This window comes from Kogia breviceps, chromosome 8, assembly GCF_026419965.1.
Source record: "Kogia breviceps isolate mKogBre1 chromosome 8, mKogBre1 haplotype 1, whole genome shotgun sequence".
NCBI classification, from domain to species: Eukaryota; Metazoa; Chordata; class Mammalia; order Artiodactyla; family Physeteridae; genus Kogia; species Kogia breviceps.
In genome coordinates this window covers 81443137-81460461 of record NC_081317.1, presented here as the reverse complement: position 1 = coordinate 81460461, position 17325 = coordinate 81443137, and the positions used below count along the sequence as shown (strand labels likewise).

Below are 17325 nucleotides of genomic sequence, written 5' to 3'. Positions count from 1 at the left end.
CTATTTCAGAAAGTTAGCTAAGAGATGCTGAGAATGAAGAATGAGAATAGTGAGAATGGAGAAAGAGATCTGAGCAGAGAAACATTTAGAAGAGAGAATCAACAGACCTTGAAGTTTACCTTTGTTAGAGGGTAGGTGCATTGGACAGGAGGCAAAGGGAAGATAACTTCAAGGTATCAGATCTGGGCACTTGGTTGGACAGTGGGTCTATTAACAGAAAGAGTGAATATCAGAGGAAACTCAGGTTGTGTTTACTCTGGGACATGTTGATTTTAAGAATCTCTGGGACAGACAAGTAGGTCTCTGGAAAATAAGAATGGAGCTTGGGACAGTTTTAGGCCAAAATCTTAAGTAGTTGTTGAAATAATGAAAATAAATTTTGCTCGGTATATTCCAAGTTCAGCGGGTAGAGAAAGAAGACAGGAGGTGGAAAACACTTGCTGTAGGAGACGATGCCTATATCTGGGCCCTGAAGGATGGGAAGGATCTGAAGAGGCAGCAGTGTGGTGCAGGATCAACTAGGGTTAGAGGGCAGATGTGCAGAAGCTGAAAGAGAACAAAGGGTGCTGATGCTGGAGAGGATTGTCTATGAGGTTGGCAGGCAAGAAGACCCTCCAAAGGTGATGAAAAGAGAGAGGGACAAAGCAGGAAAAAACACTTTGCATTTTCCCGTTCACACAGGTGAAGTGATAGGTGGCTCTCACCTTTGCATTTGTCGCAAGTTGGGTGGCATCTCTCACAGGTCTGTGTGCTTTGCTCTGCGTAGTAATGCTCTGGGCAGGTACGATGACACTGTCCCTTGGAGTGGAGCAGAAAGAAGAATGGATCGCAGGACAGGCAGTCTGTGGGCCGCGGGCCACTGCAGGCCTTGCAGCTCCTGCTGCACCCCTTGCACCGCCCCGTGGAGTTTTCTGCGTAATACCTGAACCAAGGAGGGAAGCAGAGACTCAATATCAAGCTGTGCTCCAAAGTTGGGTGTGATGGAAAAAATCATGGTTACAAGCTGCGTGCCTTTAGACTCTTTACTTATTAGACTCATTACTAATTATACGAATACATCTAATGAGTCTCAGTTTCTTATCTGTAAATTGGACATTACAATCCCTCCTCTGCTATTTGTGGGGATTAAGTTATGAAAGGACCTAGCATAGATCACACGTAGTAGTGCCACAATAATTGTTCACTACCTCTGCCTTTTATATACCTATATGCTCTGCCACTTTAAAATTCAGGTGTTAAGTCATATTGAATGGGAGTTGGAGGTATTTTAAATGTACTCCTGAGTGGTTTTTCTAATGTCTCAGTTAAAAAAAAATCTTGAAATAGGAGGTGACATGAGTGATATTGACCTTTACATAGTTGTGATCTCTTTTGAAAAGATTTTCAGAGGCTAAATATAATAACAATAATTACCATTTGTTAAGTTTCTCCTATATGCCTGACAGTACACTGGAGACATCATAAACATTATTTCACCTCATTGAGTCTAAAAATGAGACATTAGGACATGGCAGTTAGGAGTTTGCCCTTTGGAACAGGAGTGCATGGAGTCAACCCTCATGTGCTGTGTGACCTCAGGCAAGTCACACAACATCTCTGTGTCTCAGGTCTGTAATATGGGGCTAATATTAGTAGCTAAAATTAAGTAAGTTATTACTGAGAAGCTTGTTAGAACAGTGGCAGGAATGTTATAAATACAGTTGATCCTTGAACAGCTCAGGGGTTAGGGGCTTCAACCTTCCATGTAGTTGAAAATTTGCATATAATAATATATAGTTTTTTGGCATGTAATACTGTTTTTAAAAAATATAATAATGATAGTCGGCCCTCCATATCTGTGGTTCTGCATGCTTGGATTCAACCTACTGCAGACTGTGTAGTACATATTTAGTGAAAAAAATCCACATATAAATGGAATCATGCATTGCAAACCACACAGATCAAGTAGAATCACATTATTTAAGGTCCACTCTAATTAATGTATATTATTGATAATTATGAGTTTTATGATTAATCCTCACAGCAAACCTCATGATTTAGATATTATCTGTATTTTACATATGTAAAAACTGAGGCTCAGAGAATTTAGTCAACTTGCTTAAGGTCAAAGGGCTAATGAAGTGGGGCAATGCAATTTGAACATATCCATTAAATGCCACGATAACAAGCAGTGCATTATTTGAAGGTAAACACAAGATTTTCAAGTAACATTGAAGAGAGAAAAGGAACCATTGCCAAAGATAAACCTGTCTGGACGTTGGCACACTGACGCTATCCAATGAAAACATCAATCATGAACTGAATAGTTGATAAAGATCACCTACGACTCAAAAGAGAAAACCATAGGAAAAAGTGAAAATCCACAATTTTCCACAGAGGGAATACACAATATTGAAGTCAGAAGATCTGATTTTTTTGTCCTGGCTCCACCAAGTATTAGTAGCCATGTGACCTTGTGCAAGTCACTTAACCTCTCTGAACCTCAGTTTCCTCATCTGCAAAATGGAGGGAATAATATCAATCTCACAGGAGTGTTGTTGAATCAAATCGTAATATAAAGACACATTGTGAGTGGAGATACTTTGTAAACTCTAAAGCAGCATAAACATTGATTACTAATGTTGTTATTATAGATTGTTATTAAGATGAAAAACATCAGTAGGAACCCTGGGGAAGAAAGCTTATCAATACAGAATAGGTTTTTTAAAAAATAAATTTATTTATTTAGTTTTGGCTGCGTTGGGTCCTTTTCGCTGTGCGCGGGCTTTCTCTAGTTGCTGCAAGCCAGGGCTACTCTTCCTTGCAGTGCGTGGGCTTCTCATCGCGGTGGCTTCTCTTGTTGTGGAGCACGGGCTATAGGTGTGCGGGCTTCAGTAGTTGTGGCTTGCAGGCTCTAGAGCACAGGCTCAGTAGCTGTGGCACATGGGCTTAGTTGCTCCACAGCATGTGGGATCTTCCCGTACCACGGCTCAAACCCGTGTCCCCTGCATTGGCAGGTGGATTCTTAACCACTGTGCCACCAAGGAAGCCCCCAAATAGGTTTTAAAAATTATTAAGGAGTGATGCTAAAGGAAGACAATGGAGAGTTGTCCATTGGCTGTTTCTGATTAAAACAAGAGCACAGTGCCACTGCTTACCTTGATAACTCTTGCATGAGGTGACTATGAAATCACCTGAGCCTCATAGCCTGGAAGAGGATCTTGTGCATAAGTACAAACAATAACTGGGGCCTTAAAAACCTGCTCTGAGGTTAAAAACCAAAGTAATGATGTGCATGGGGTCAGAGTGCAGAGGATTACACACCTGACTTCCCAAGATGATGATATTTAACATATGAAGTTTATACATGTGGATCATTGATTTTACAAAAGGAATAGTTCAGTAAAATATCACCACTTATAACTCATTTATACCCCATTTACTTGCCCTTAGGGATTTACAGCAACCTGTGCCTCACCTCCCAATGGGTAACTTCACATAATATGGAGCAATTGCTTTCTTAATTTCATGGTCTGCAATCTATTTAAATTTTGTGTGTGTGTGCATAGGAGTATCTAATGACTTGATTTGAGAAAGATGGGATCCAGATTTTTTTCAAGCACTTATTAAGATGAAGATGAAGGGCTGACCCAGGTAGCCCCATCCCCCTCTTGTCTGGCAGGAACCTCTCTTTATTGATCTATACGACTGGTGTTTTTTCAGGTCTGCTAATGTGTGTGGCTCTGTGCTGAGTGTTGTCGGAACCTGTGTGAAAAATAAGATGTGTTTTTCTTCCAGGAGCCTATAATTTTCTGGGAAAGAGATATATAAGAAGAATAAGCTCTTACAAAGTCTTTGTATTACCCATCTTATATCAATCCATACAAGTGCTCTTTACTAAGCATGTGTTGAATGAATGAGGTGAATCAAAACACAAGGCAGTGGTACAAGCAGCAATTGCTATAGAACTGAAGATAAGAGATGTGCTAATTTCAGCAAAAGCATCTGGGGAAAGTCCAAAGTTATAGCCTTTCAATCTGGGTCTGGAAACTCTCAGTGCTTTGAGTTACTGATTGCGAAAGAAGAGTTAGCAGTAAGCCTGTAATCAGTCGGATTCCTCTTTACTGGGAATGCTTGGGGGGGGGAAAGATGACCCAGTCAAATCCTCTTCCAAATGTGCTGGTAACCAGACCTTCTGATAAACACTCAGTTTTTCCTTGCAGAAGAACACGTGATGGAGGGCTCTTATCTGTGAAATGCTTTTAGAAGGATACATCTGTGTATCTGGGTTGTTTATGGTAACTGAACCTGTAATTTGTGGATTTGCAGGGGGCATAGCAGGTTGGAGAATTAGTGGGGTATAAATGGAGATATTTAAGTGAAATTGTTCCCTTTGTAAAATCAATGCACCACATGCAGTGCTTAGACCTCACATATTAAATCTGGTCCGAACAAATCGTAATGAAGAAGGGAAAGAACCTACATTCATGGATTTGGACTTCTCTAAGAGAAGAATCACCTCTGCCTTGTAATTGCTTGTATCCTTTGAATTAGCGATGTGGGTCTGACTTGACAATCTGACTCTTTGTTGTTGTTTTTTTTTTCTTTTTTCTTTTCTTTTTTTTTTGACAATCTGACTCTTTGTGTTATCTCATTGGGTCCCTCTACCTTTGCTGTTTACTCTTCTATTACTGTGAACTTGCAGAAATCCTCTGGAGACCATTACAGTTGGGTTGGACTCTCATCTTTGTTTCTTACTAGCAGTGAGACTTCAATCTGGTTCTTTAAGTGTTCTGAGACTTAACTTCCTCATCTGCAAAATGGGTTTGCTCATAGTGATATCTGGAGTGGTTATGGGATTAAGTGAGGGGAAAGTGTGTTGAGCACCTTACCCTTCTCTGCAGTGGGGCAGACACTCCTTTCCCAGCTGGAACCACCCTGGCTGGCAGGAGAGGCATTGCATGCTGTGTCTCCCTTCACATGTCCTACAAGAGCTGTGGCAGGGGGCACACCGGTGGCTGTCCTCATCAGCATAGTAGCCCTCGGGGCAGTCCTGCACGCAGGTCGTGTCTGCCAAAGGATGAAAAGAATCTGTCTTGGTATCAAGTATATGACACATGTCTTCCAAACCTCTATATGCTCCCTGCTGTATACCATGGGGGCTGGGGGGATGCAGGAGGAATGAGACAGTGTCCCTGTGGGCTGATGGACATCCCAGGACCTAAGATGAATGTCCAAGATATAGAATCAACCATAAGGACATTAGGAGTTGAGAAAAAACAGAGGTCAGAGTAGATGGGCTCTGTTGGGCAGGACAGAAACCACCATCTGTTAAAGTGAACAAGAGTATGTACAGGGTCTTGCAGGATGGGGAGAACATTCAAGGCAGGGACTAGGGTAGCAAGAGTCAAGGCTCCACTGAAGAAAACAGAAAGTACAGGGCCAATGCAATGACAAATTCCTACAGTTTCAACTATTTCTAGCCTAAAATATAAGATTTTACCCTCGGTTTTGTTGTGCTGTCCACACAGTGTGACTCTTGACATTTGAGTGAATTAAAATGAAATAAAATGAAAACTTCAGTCCCTCAGTTGTACAAGCACAGATATAGACTATTTCCATCGGGACAGAAAGTTCTATGGACTGTGAGACTCTGTTTTGCCCAGTATTTATAAAATTAGACTCGGGCTTCCCTGGTGGCGCAGTGGTTGAGAGTCCGCCTGCCGATGCAGGGGACACGGGTTCGTGCCCCGGTCCCGGAAGATCCCACATGCTGCAGAGCGCCTGGGCCCGTGGGCCATGTGGCCGCTGAGCCTGCGCGTCCGGAGCCTGTGGTCCGCAACGGGAGAGGCCACAACGGTGAGAGACCCGCGTACCGCAAAAAAAAAAAAAAAAAAAAAAAAAAAAAAAAAAAAAAAAAATTAAACTCTAACCGTGAATCCTCTGCTCTCTACAGTAAGATGAATTGCAGGGGAGTTCAGCCACACATAACCCCATTCCTTCCTCCACCCACCCCAGTGGAGTCACTGATTCTTGCCCTTTCAACTTCTTTAACAGCATTTAGGGTGGACGGTGAGGGTGGATTCATGATAAAGTTAAAACATGAGATTTGCTGGCTTTGCAGTTTAACATACAGTCTTAGAGGCAACTTCTTCCCCAAATCTGCTTAACCTCATAGACCAGAAGCTAGACTCTCCTGCCTTATGAATGTGAGCCACTGGTCAGCTCTAGACCAGAAGCCAGTTTTTCTCCATAACTTCAGTCAGCATTAGCACAGGCACTGGGGGAAAAGAAAAAAAAAAAACCCCAAACTAAATAATACGAGAGCTCTGTAAGTGCTGTGGACCCACCCAGCTCTGTGCTGGGAGACCCTCTGAGCTGCTTGAGGGCAGGGGCCATGTCATTCATCTCTGCTTTTCCAGCACCTGGCTCAGTGCCAGGTCCTCCAGTGGCTATTCTGTTAAAGATGGATGTTGACAGTGGTTTATTGTCCAACTGATGTATCTAGCTAAGAGGGGGAAGCCTGAATCCCCTAAATATGAAACACCTCTTTATTAGTTTCCTATTGTTGTAACAAATTACCACATAGTGGCTTAAAGCAATACAACTTAATAAATCTTATAATTCTATAGATCAGAAGTCTGACATGGCTCTACAGGGCTAGGTCCCTTTTAGAAGCTCTGGGGGGAGAATCTGTTTCTTTGCCTTGTCCAGCTTCTAGAGGTCACCCACTTGCCTTGGCTTGCAGCTCCTCGTGCATTTTCAAAGCTGGAGCATCTTCTCTCTGTTCTGATGTCACATAGGCTTCAACCACTAACTCTGGTTATCCTGCCTCCCTCTTATAAGGACCTTGCAATAATCCAGGATAATCCTCCCAAATCAACACAATTAATTTAATCACATCTGCAATTTCTTTTTTTCTTTTTTGGCCATGTAAGGTAACACATTCACGGGGTCTGGGGATTAGGTCGTGGACATTTTTAGGGAGAGCATTATTCAAACTACCACAGCCTCCAGAGGAATTATCTAGTTTATAAGTAGCCTGACCCTGGTGGGGTGGTGATGAGGGGCAGGGTGGGAGAATATGAGAAGACCAGGTCCTAGCACAACCTGCATCCAGCCCCTGGGGGACCACCAGCACCGAAGTCTCAGTTCTAGTCTAATTCGTATCCCTAGTTAAAGGGAAGACCACCTTGTAGTGATAAGATGTATTTCTGTCTGTATGAAGGCACCTGAGGTGATCACCGGTAACACTCTATATTGGAGGTAATTAGAAAAGAAGGTCCTGGGCTTCCCTGGTGGCGCAGTGGTTGAGAATCCGCCTGCCGATGCAGGAGACACGGGTTCGTGCCCTGGTCCGGGAAGATCCCACATGCCGCGGAGCAACTGAGCCCGTGAGCCATGGCCGCTGGGCCTGCGCGTCCGGAGCCTGTGCTCCACAACGGGAGAGGCCACAACAGTGAGAGGCCCGCATACCGCAAAAAAAAAGAAAAGAAGGTCCTGGAGGTTGGGGCAGTACAGGAGATCTGGAATGGTCTCATGAAGCAGCAACTGCTGGGAAGAAAGAAGTTCACTGAGATTTGTGGAAGAGGAGCTAAGACAGATGGATAGGTATCCTCAAGTGTTTTCTACTGGGAGGCAACCAGGAATGGTATTGAGGATGGTTGTCCCTGTGTCTGCAGGGAATTGGTGCCCTTGCTGATGGTACCTCAACAAGAAGAGGAAAAAATTGCCACACATTTCTATTTGAGTGTCTTGCTTCTCAGGCCTACTCTGCCAGGTTGGGGAGATGAATGCTCATGCTCTCCAGGTCTTCACATATTCATCTCTTGTCTCTCCTACACCCCTTCACTCTTCCTTCTTTCAACTGAGTTCTGTTTCATTTTCTTTCTCCCATAACCGTGTTAAGCCTAATCGTGGTATCCCTGGAAACCTGAGGGCGTTGCTTCCCACTAGCAATAACCTTCACATCTCATCTGCTGGACAACCTCAGATTGTCCCGTATTTTGTTCAAGATTTATTAATCAACGGGTGCTAAATCAAGGGGAAATTTTCATGAAAAGCTGAATACCTACATGTTCAGAAAGTATCTCTCCACAGACTGTTCATTAATCACAAGGGAAAATAGTAACTCTGCAGTGGAGAAATTGGACAGCACCCTGAAGAGAGGACCAAAATTAACATCACCTGCAAGAGGCAGGTGACCACTGGGTGCCTCCAAAGGACATGGCATCACATATGAAGTATTCTGGCTGAGGATGCATGATCTCCATCTAATCGTGGAAACCTTCACACAAACCCCAGTGGAGTGATAGGGACTGTGTTCTTCTCAAATGTCAATATCATAAAAGGCAAGGATTCTAAAGAGATGTGGCAACTAAATGCTGTACCTGACTCTAGACTGGGCCCTGGTCTAAAGGGGAATTCACAAAATTCTAATATGGACGGTTCATTAAAGGATTGTATTAATGTTAAAGTTACTAGACTTGACAATTGTACCGTGGTTACGTAAGAGAGCATCCTTATTCCTAGGAAATATATATAGGCAGACCTTGTTTTATTGTGCTTCACAGTTTTTTTTTTTTTTTTTTTTTTTTTTTTTTTTTTGCGGTACGCGGGCCTCTCACTGTTGTGGCCTCTCCCGTTGCGGAGCACAGGCTCCGGACGCGCAGGCTCAGCGGCCATGGCTCACGGGCCCAGCCGCTCCGCGGCATGTGGGATCTTCCCGGACCGGGACACGAACCCGCGTCCCCTGCATCGGCAGGCGGACTCTCGACCACTGCGCCACCAGGGAAGCCCGTTACTGAGTTTTTATATGAAGCGAAGGTCTTTGGCAACCTTGCGTTGTTAGATGATGGTTGGCATTTTTTAGCAAAAAAGTATTTGTTAATTAAGGTGTGTACATTGATTTTTCTTTGACATAATGCCATTGCACACTTAACAGGCTACAGTATAATGTAAACATAATGTTTATATGTACTGGGAAACCAAAGAGTTTGTGTGACTCGCTTTATTGCCATATTCATTTCATTGCAGTGGTCTGGAACCGAACCCACAATATTTCCGAGGTATGCTTGTGTTAAAGTATTTGTGGGAAAGAGGCCAAGATGTATGTAACATATCCTCAAGCAGTTAAAAAATATATATTGCGAATTACGTCTGAGTATACATCGAGTGCGAGAGAGTGAGAGCAAGTAAACGATAAGGCCAGCGGGGTAAAGGGCATGTGTGCGGGGCTCTTTGTACTGTTTTTCCTCTTGCATCTTTTCTGTAGGCTTGAAACTTTTCCAACTACAAAGTGAAAAATTAGAAAGATGCCAGTTTCTACTGGGCGCCACACATTGTGCAAGGTAGTTTCCCAGATGGAGGGAAAGACAAACCCGTCCTCAGAGGAAAGGTAACTCACTGAGAAGGAGTCTGTCCCGCAGGCAGCTGTGACACTGGTCCTCCGAGGGTCCCGTGCAGTGGAAGCACTTGGCATGACAGGCCTGGCAGGTCAGGGCCTCCTCATCCCAGTACTCCAGGGCGGCGCATTCAGTGTGAGGCACACAGCCTCCGTGGTTGTTCACCCTCAGGCCTTCTTGACACGTCGTGCAGGTCCCCGAGGACGAGCAGGTCCGGCAGGACTTGTGGCAGTCTGCGGGCGGGGTGGGAACAGAAGACGGAGAGTGAGAGAGGGTCAAGGGTGCCCCTTGAGGGAATCAGTTCCCCTGGAAAGTGTGCTCACCTTCCTTCCTCGGAGTTTTCTAGGCTCTGGGCCAGGAGATGGGCTCTAGGCTGGAGCATTCTTGTTACAAGGTGAGGAAAACGTGGCTGCTTCACTTTCCCTGGGATCCCCAGAGAGCCCCTTCCTGCAGCAGCCACCTCAGAGCTAGTGGTAAGCGCCCCCATAGTTACCCAAACTGCAACGTGATAAGAAGAAGCAGCCCTGTTGCAGCACAGCCACGCACTAGTCTGTCTGTGGGCTTCTCACCACTGTAATTCCTCTGCTGTGGTTCTCCACTGACCGCCCAGTAATTTGAGTTTATTACTAACATAACAACGGTTAATATGTGTTATAAGTACCTCTTGATACAAAAGACCTTTTTTATAGGCATTTAGGAATGCACAGTGCCTATGAGAGGGCCTGGCATGTAACATCGGCACTCAGTAAATATTTGTTAGACGAACGAAATGAGAACAAGTCACTCCCACCTCGGGGGTTTAGCAGATGCCGTTCCCTCTGCCGGGAATCCTCTATGTGAGTAGCTTGTTCCCTGTGTAAGTAGTTTTTTCCCTTTCTCCCTTTCTCCATGATCTCTTCCAGGTCTCCTTCTCTCTAATTTCAACTCCCTCCTGCCCAACTTCCTGCCCCCATTTCCTGCCTTATTTTTCCTTTTGACTTGGCTTCTTTAGAGTCTGTCTTCCCCAATTGAATGTCAGCTTCCTGAGGGCAGGATTCTGTCTGTATTGTTCCCTGCGGTGCCCTAGGCCTGGAAGAGCATCCAGCACATAGTAGGCCCCCAGTAAGCATTGCCTGGATGAATGGATGCATGGTATTATTATTGTGATTGTTATCTTCTCAGTGTATCTAGATCAGGACTTTGAGGCTGGAGGTGCTAAGTCACTAGGCTGGGAAAGGGCAGGGTGAGGAGATGAACCCAGGACCTTAACAAGAGCTCTTGGCCATTTCTGCCCCAGCGCCTTGGCAAAGGTGAGGTGTTCTTAGACCCGTCTATGTTATCTCGTAAGGAGAAATTCAGGGTGATCAGAATGGATCCCGTTCTTTGTGTTTCTTAGAGGAGATCCTGCTTGGAGATGGCTTGGTTCTAGAAGCATCTCTACACCAACCCAAATCTTAATTTTCAGGTCAGGTCCTTTGTTTCTTCTCTGGAAAGTCAGCTTGTTGCCCTGTTTCTTCCAGTACCAGCTTCCCTCCGCCTCCCTTGGGACTGATGGAAGGAGAAACAGCATTGCAGGGAGAGACCTCAGGTTAGTTCCCAACAGCTGAGCTCCGGCATCTGTGTTTTTTAAAGCTCCCTGGGTGGTTCTCATGGGCAACCAGGGATGAGGACCAGAGACCTTTCTCAATGAGAAAATTAAACCAGGTAAACTAAGTAAGTGTACTCTGAACTTGTAAAGTTCTCTATATGGCAGATTACTTTTATTATGGAACACCAGAGAAAGGCCAAAAGTTGATCCTCGGTTCCTGCCCTAGTACAGGCAAGATGGCCCTGCAGGCCTTTGGCTGAGTCTTTAAACTTCTCATGGAAACTGACCCACAGGTTTGCAGCCTCCTCACATGTTCACTCCCGCCCCCTCTGCTACACAGGCACAGCCGCCCATCTTCAAGTCCACGTTCTTTCACACACAGTCAAGTGGGACATTGACACTAAGTAGTGCATAAGACATAAAAAGTTATATGCAGATTGTAAGGCTAGAGCAGAAAGGCTGTAGGAGTGCACGGCATCTTCACGTTTGACCAAAAACATTTCCCTGAGTACGTTCTAGGATGTGGGTGGCCCAAGGTTTCTCCTGCCGCGTGAGTTCACGCTCAAGCTCTCACTGTGGTTAGGGGGCTGCCTCTGGATATCTATCTCGTGTTTGCTTGGTGGCAACATAAGGGGCTAAACTACCACTGGCTGCCTTGTTGGAGTGAATCCTGTGATTGTAGTTAACAATATTGTACTGTGTACTTGAAAGTTGCTGAGGGGATAGAGCGTAAATGTTCTCACCAAAGAAGAAAAAAAAAAAAGAGGTAACTAAGGTCAGTGTCAACTGACCTTATTGTGGTCATCATTTCAAAATATATACATATATTAAATCATCACAGTGTACGTTCTAAACTTATACAATGCTGTATGTCAATTATATCTCAATAAAACTGGGGGGAAAAGGAAAGTCCTTTCCTTAAGAATGCTTCTCTCACTTGCTTGAGAATTCCTCTAGTGATGGGCAATTTATATTTAATTAATTTTTCTTTTCCCTGACAACTGATAAGAAGCAAAGAATTCGTGCCCACTTAAAACATAAGGAAGCATAACTAATAACAGATCCTTTCTTGAACGTGTAGGGATTGAAATGCCAAATGGGACACGGAATAGGAGACCCCGGGCAGGAGAGGCTGCAGGTGATGAGGAAGGAGGGTGGCTTTAGGGAGACAAGAGGCATGGAGAAAACCCTCTATGGCACAGCTTTCCTTATACTGCTGTAAACCTATAATGGATTAAAATTTTAAGAAAAATTTTCCATTTTGGGTGACTTTTAAAGGCTCATCATCTCTGTTGTAAATCTTCACATGAGAATGCTTTTTGATCAGCTACCGTTGTGAGGAGGGTCAACATGATTCATTGCTAATAAGTTACATCATCAAAGCTAAGGAATGATTCATTTAAAATAAATCATAAACTAGAGCAGATTCAAAATATGCTTCCTTAAGGAGGAGGGAAAGAGCTGACGCCACAGCTCTGGGACTGGTACGGAACTGTGCAAACCCCAGAACCTACTTAGAAGAAACTCATAATCCCAAGTAGGTTCCCTGGGATGTGGTGCTCGGCCATGTACCCGGAAGTCTTTACCTTTGCAAACCTTCATCTCTTTTTCAAAGTAAGTTCCTTCTGGACACTCCTCCAAACACTGCCCATCGTAGAGAACCAAGGACGCCTCAGCACAGAGGTCACAGTCATCCATTGAGGGGCCACTGCACTCCAGACAGTCTTCATGGCAGGGAACACAGTGGCGCGCATCTGCGTAGAAGTGGCTGGGACAGGACTGGTGGCACGTATCCTTGTACAGGAAGGACTGAGGCATGCACTCTGAAGTCAGAGGGAAGCAGCAGAAAGGAATTTATTCCTAATGCAGTGGGCTAGCCCATCACCCATTTCTTTGACTCATTTGAGCCCGGTGTACATTTGTCCCACTCCCACCTTCCCAGGGCCTGTCCTCCTTGTCTCACAAGCCCTCCCTAGGGAGAGGAGACCACATACGGTGGCCCAATTAGATGTGCTGGGTTCACATCCTGAAATGATCTGCCCCTTCAATTGCAAAAACTTGTAGTGCTACGGCAGATGAGTCATGGAGATGCTGGACGTGTTGTTCTGAAAACCCAGAAAGTATTAACAGATTTTTAAAATTATATTGAGCACCTCTGGCTCTATTTAATACAAAATGCAGTTTAGGAATTCATGGATCAGTTAATTTTTCATTCACTGATAGGGTAAGCCAATGAAATATACATGGTTAATCAGTATGAAGAATGCATTGTGTATTTATTTTATTTGTGCCTATTCTCTTATTTGGGGAGGAATTCCAGAAAACTCTGAGGTTACACCAAGAGAGTCCTTTGGATTGGACAGAGCCAGTTAAATGAGTCTGTCTTGTCCTGGAGAGGAAATTAGCCTTTCTTAGGAGATAATTTCAGGGGAAAAAAATTCCTAGCCAGACTGCTACTCTCAGAGTCTTATAGTGGCCTGAAATTTTCTTTTGTATCTTTTATAACAGTTGAAATTCTCCAGCCACCTCTGTGTTTTATTAATATCAGTCTCTCCTATAAGATTTTGTGTTCAAAGAGGCAGAGACTTTGGGTTCTTTTCTGTATCTCTGGCACCTGGGATGGTGCTTACCACACCCTAACTGCCCAGTATATGTGTGGGAGAAATCGTGCAAAAAAGGGGCTCTTGTCTGTCTGAATTTGCAGACTCCATCATGGAGAGGCTTTATGTCACCCTCAGTTTCCTCAATGACACCCATGGAGGTCAATTTCAGTAAAGGTAGGGAGACTGGCTCCCCCAGTTCTACTTGGACACCCCACCCTCAGATAGTGGGTCCCCACACTCTCCCCTGTGAGGCTCCCAGGTACCTTTGCATGTTTTCTCATGGATGCAGTCCTGACACATCTCTGGGCAGTGCTTGCACATCCCCTCCACGGCCACATGCCTCTCGGGGCAGGTTTCCCGGCACACCCCCTGGTCCAGGATGAGGCCTCTTTCACACGAGTGGCAGTTGGTGGCATTCCCTTCACATGTTCTGCAGGAAGGGCTACAGCGTTCACAAGTGCCATCTTCTCCATAGAAGCCCCTGTGGGGAGAAGAGGGAGTCACTGGAGAAGCTTTCCAACTAGGGCGGTGATTCACACCTGGCAGCTGAGAATTAGGACTGAAAACGGAAGGACTGTGGCTATTGTTGACCAAAATGAATCCATCAGAATTCCTGGGGAAGTGTGGTAAAAATGAAGTTTGGAAAAATAAAATGAAAGGCATAGGTATTATTCTTGTGAATTTGGTGTGTTTGAAAACAACTTTTAATTTATATATAGTTTAGTTATCTTCTGATTTTCTGTTTTATCTCCTAATCTTCATTCATTTTTCCATTTTTGTTAGAGACTTATGTTAGAATAGAAAATGTTTTTTATTCAATTTAGTATGTTTTTAATTTAAAAACAGTTTAAAATTTAACAGATAAAAATATTTTTAAGAGGATCAAAAGGTTTAATGACCTATACAATTTTTGTATATGAAAAGGAAGGGAATGCCCTTGGAGTAATCATTTAAAACACGGGGACCACCTGTGACCCATAGAGTATTATAGCCAGCAACTGGACCCTGTGGCATAGGGATACCCCTCTTGCCTTAGAGCCATTGCAGCCACTACCCTTCTTGTTAAGGCCACCGAGAAAATTGTTGTGGAATCCCCTTTAACCATTTTTGCTCCTCATGAAGTAGAAGCGCTCCTAAATTCTCATCACATTCAACATTTCTCAGCCAGACACTTCCTATGAAGTCTTTTTGTTAACTGCTCCTCACATAACTCTTTTATGTTATAATAATCTTAACCCGGCTACTTTTCTTCCTTCCATCGCTGATGAAATACCCCACCACTGCTTAATGCTGATGGACCACCTCCTGATTCCTTATAATGATCTACAGGAAATTCCATTGGATAACACTGACATCTTGTTCACTGATGGTCTTATTTAACAAGGTGACAATAGTAAATATTGTGCTGTGTATGTTATTACAACTCCTTTTGATGTTGTTGAAGCAGCATCTTTACCTATGGCTACTTCACCCCAGCAAGCTGAATTATATGCTCTTACACAGGCTTGTACTTTAGCTAAGGACAAAACTGCCAATATTTATACTGATAAGAGATATGCTTTCAGAATAACGCATGGTTGTGGAATGTTGTAGAAGCAAGGTAGCTTCCTTACTCCCAGGGGAAATAAAATTTTAAATTCAGGAATCAGTGGATACAATACTTTTACCTGTCACTTTAGCTATTAAGATTCTGGGGCTTGTAGTTTGATTCTGGAAGTCAAAACTACAAGCTAGGGGAAACCATCCTGTTGATACTTTTGCAAGGAATGATGCCCTTAAAGGGTCAAATAGCAGCCAAATGATATTTTATAATATCATTTCCCCAAGTGATAATTTAGAAAAAATGGCTAGAGAGGCCCAACAGTTGGCCTCAGTAAAGGAAAAACAAATTTGGAAATTCAGTAGTTGTGGGTTTGATTAAAAAGAGAAAGCTCTAGTTTGGACCATATAACAAGCCAGTCCTACTGGAGACTCTGAAATTCCCACTCCCCACCACTGAACATGCATTAAACCTTCAGTCTATGACAAAATGATAGTCTTCATGAATCAGTTCTGGTGGGGAAACATTAACAAGGCCACAAAAAGTATTTACCTCACTTCTCCTGCTTGTCCAAACTACAACCCAGGGAAGCCTCTTCATACTGTTTCCTGACATTTTAAACTGCCTGATGGACCACTTGAGGTCTGGCAAATGGATTACATAAACTTCCTCTGTCTAATGGATGTAAATATGTTTTAGTCATGGTCTGTATGTTTTCACTCTGGACTGAAGCTTTCCCTTGCAGACAGGCTACTGCCTTTTCTGTGGCTAAATCCTTTGGAAAGCATTTTCCCTGCCTGGAACTCCTCTTGAACTTCATTGTGATTGAGGAACCTATTTTATTGATCAGGTACTTAGACAAGTCTGTACTGTTTGGGCAGTTTTACAACATTTTCACTGTGCTTACCACCCTCAGCCCTCTGGTTTAGTAAAACACACTAATGGCATTATTAAGACTCAGTAGGAAAATTTTGTAGAGGCCCTCCAAATACCTTGGCCACAAGCATTGCCATTGGTACTTCTAAATCTCATATCCACTCCTTTTGGAATTCATAAACTCTCACCATTTGAGATAGTCACAGGATGCCCAATGAACTTGGCTCCTAGTTATTTTGACCCTCAACCAATAAAAGGAGAGTTACACCAATATTGCAAAGGCCTAATTGCTTCTATTAAAAGTAAACATGCTTTAGTAGAGCAATCTTTTCACAGTATGGCAATGGGAGATGAAGACCTTAAGCATCATAACTTGCAAACTGGAGATTTCATCTCTTGGAAAAGATACCTCTGGAAGAATTCTCTTTAACCTTGCTGGAAAGGTCCCTATTAGATACTGCTAACTAACTGTTGTGCTGCCACACTCCAAGGAACAGACTCTTGGATTCATTGGACACACATAAAGAAAGCACTGAACCCTGATTGGACCTGCACATCATCTGGTGACCTGAAAGTAAAGATTTCCCAGAATTGAAGCAGATGACATCTGATGCTAAGACTTTCCCAAGATATCTGGACTAAACCTGTTGGAAGTTGTTGCCAAACCTTTGATGATGACATCTTCAAATGAACTCCAATATCTATGATCTTCATAACATATGGACTGTAGATAAAAAGTGCTGGAGATTTCTCCCTCCTGCCACTCCTTGTTACTTGAATGTGACCATACTAGGTTTCCAATCTGTACAGTTCCCTCTGATATGAGACATTACACCCAGCAAAAGTCCTTCCTGACGTTGAGGGACAAAAAGCTGCTGAAATTAGAAAACCTGATTCTTGATCAGTGATCTTGATCAAAAGGGGGAAATGTAAAAAAAATAATGAGAAGCCTCAATTAAATAGAGTTGGGAGACCAGAAGGGGAGTTCTCACACCCTGTGACAATAGCAAAGTCGAAGAGGAAGAAGAAAGTCTCCTCTTCTTTCCTGGCAAGGACTCAGACAATGAAAAGCCACAAACTCTTTGTTTACTAAGCCCTCCCAACTTCTTTTCCTCTCTATAAAATTGTTCTCCTTCCTTTGCTGTGCAGGAACTTGCACGTGGCTCACCATGTTCACAGACCTTGAATTGTAGTTCTCTGCTGATCCCAAATAAACCCATCATTGTTAGAGAAATACCTGACAGTCTGTTCATCAGGTCAACACAGGCAAGCACATTTCATTTTAAGCCTCTGATTCTCTTCTGCTAACATGCCATTGGCTAAAGCAAATCAAATTACCCAGACCAAAGTCAAGGG

The 17325-nt window shown here is 43.6% G+C and overlaps 1 protein-coding gene across 1 annotated transcript in view; it reads right to left on the bottom strand.

The window, feature by feature from the left end:
- Positions 1 to 17325, bottom strand: part of PCSK5 (proprotein convertase subtilisin/kexin type 5) — a 464407-nt gene that overhangs the window by 11500 nt on the left and 435582 nt on the right. Inside the window, exons 30-34 of the mRNA XM_059071200.2 lie at positions 13817 to 14034; positions 12537 to 12773; positions 9386 to 9616; positions 4872 to 5049; positions 705 to 922 (exon numbers count right to left, since the gene is read on the bottom strand). Of these exons, the coding sequence (XP_058927183.1) occupies positions 705 to 922; positions 4872 to 5049; positions 9386 to 9616; positions 12537 to 12773; positions 13817 to 14034 (1082 nt within the window). The remainder of the gene's footprint in view (positions 1 to 704; positions 923 to 4871; positions 5050 to 9385; positions 9617 to 12536; positions 12774 to 13816; positions 14035 to 17325) is intronic.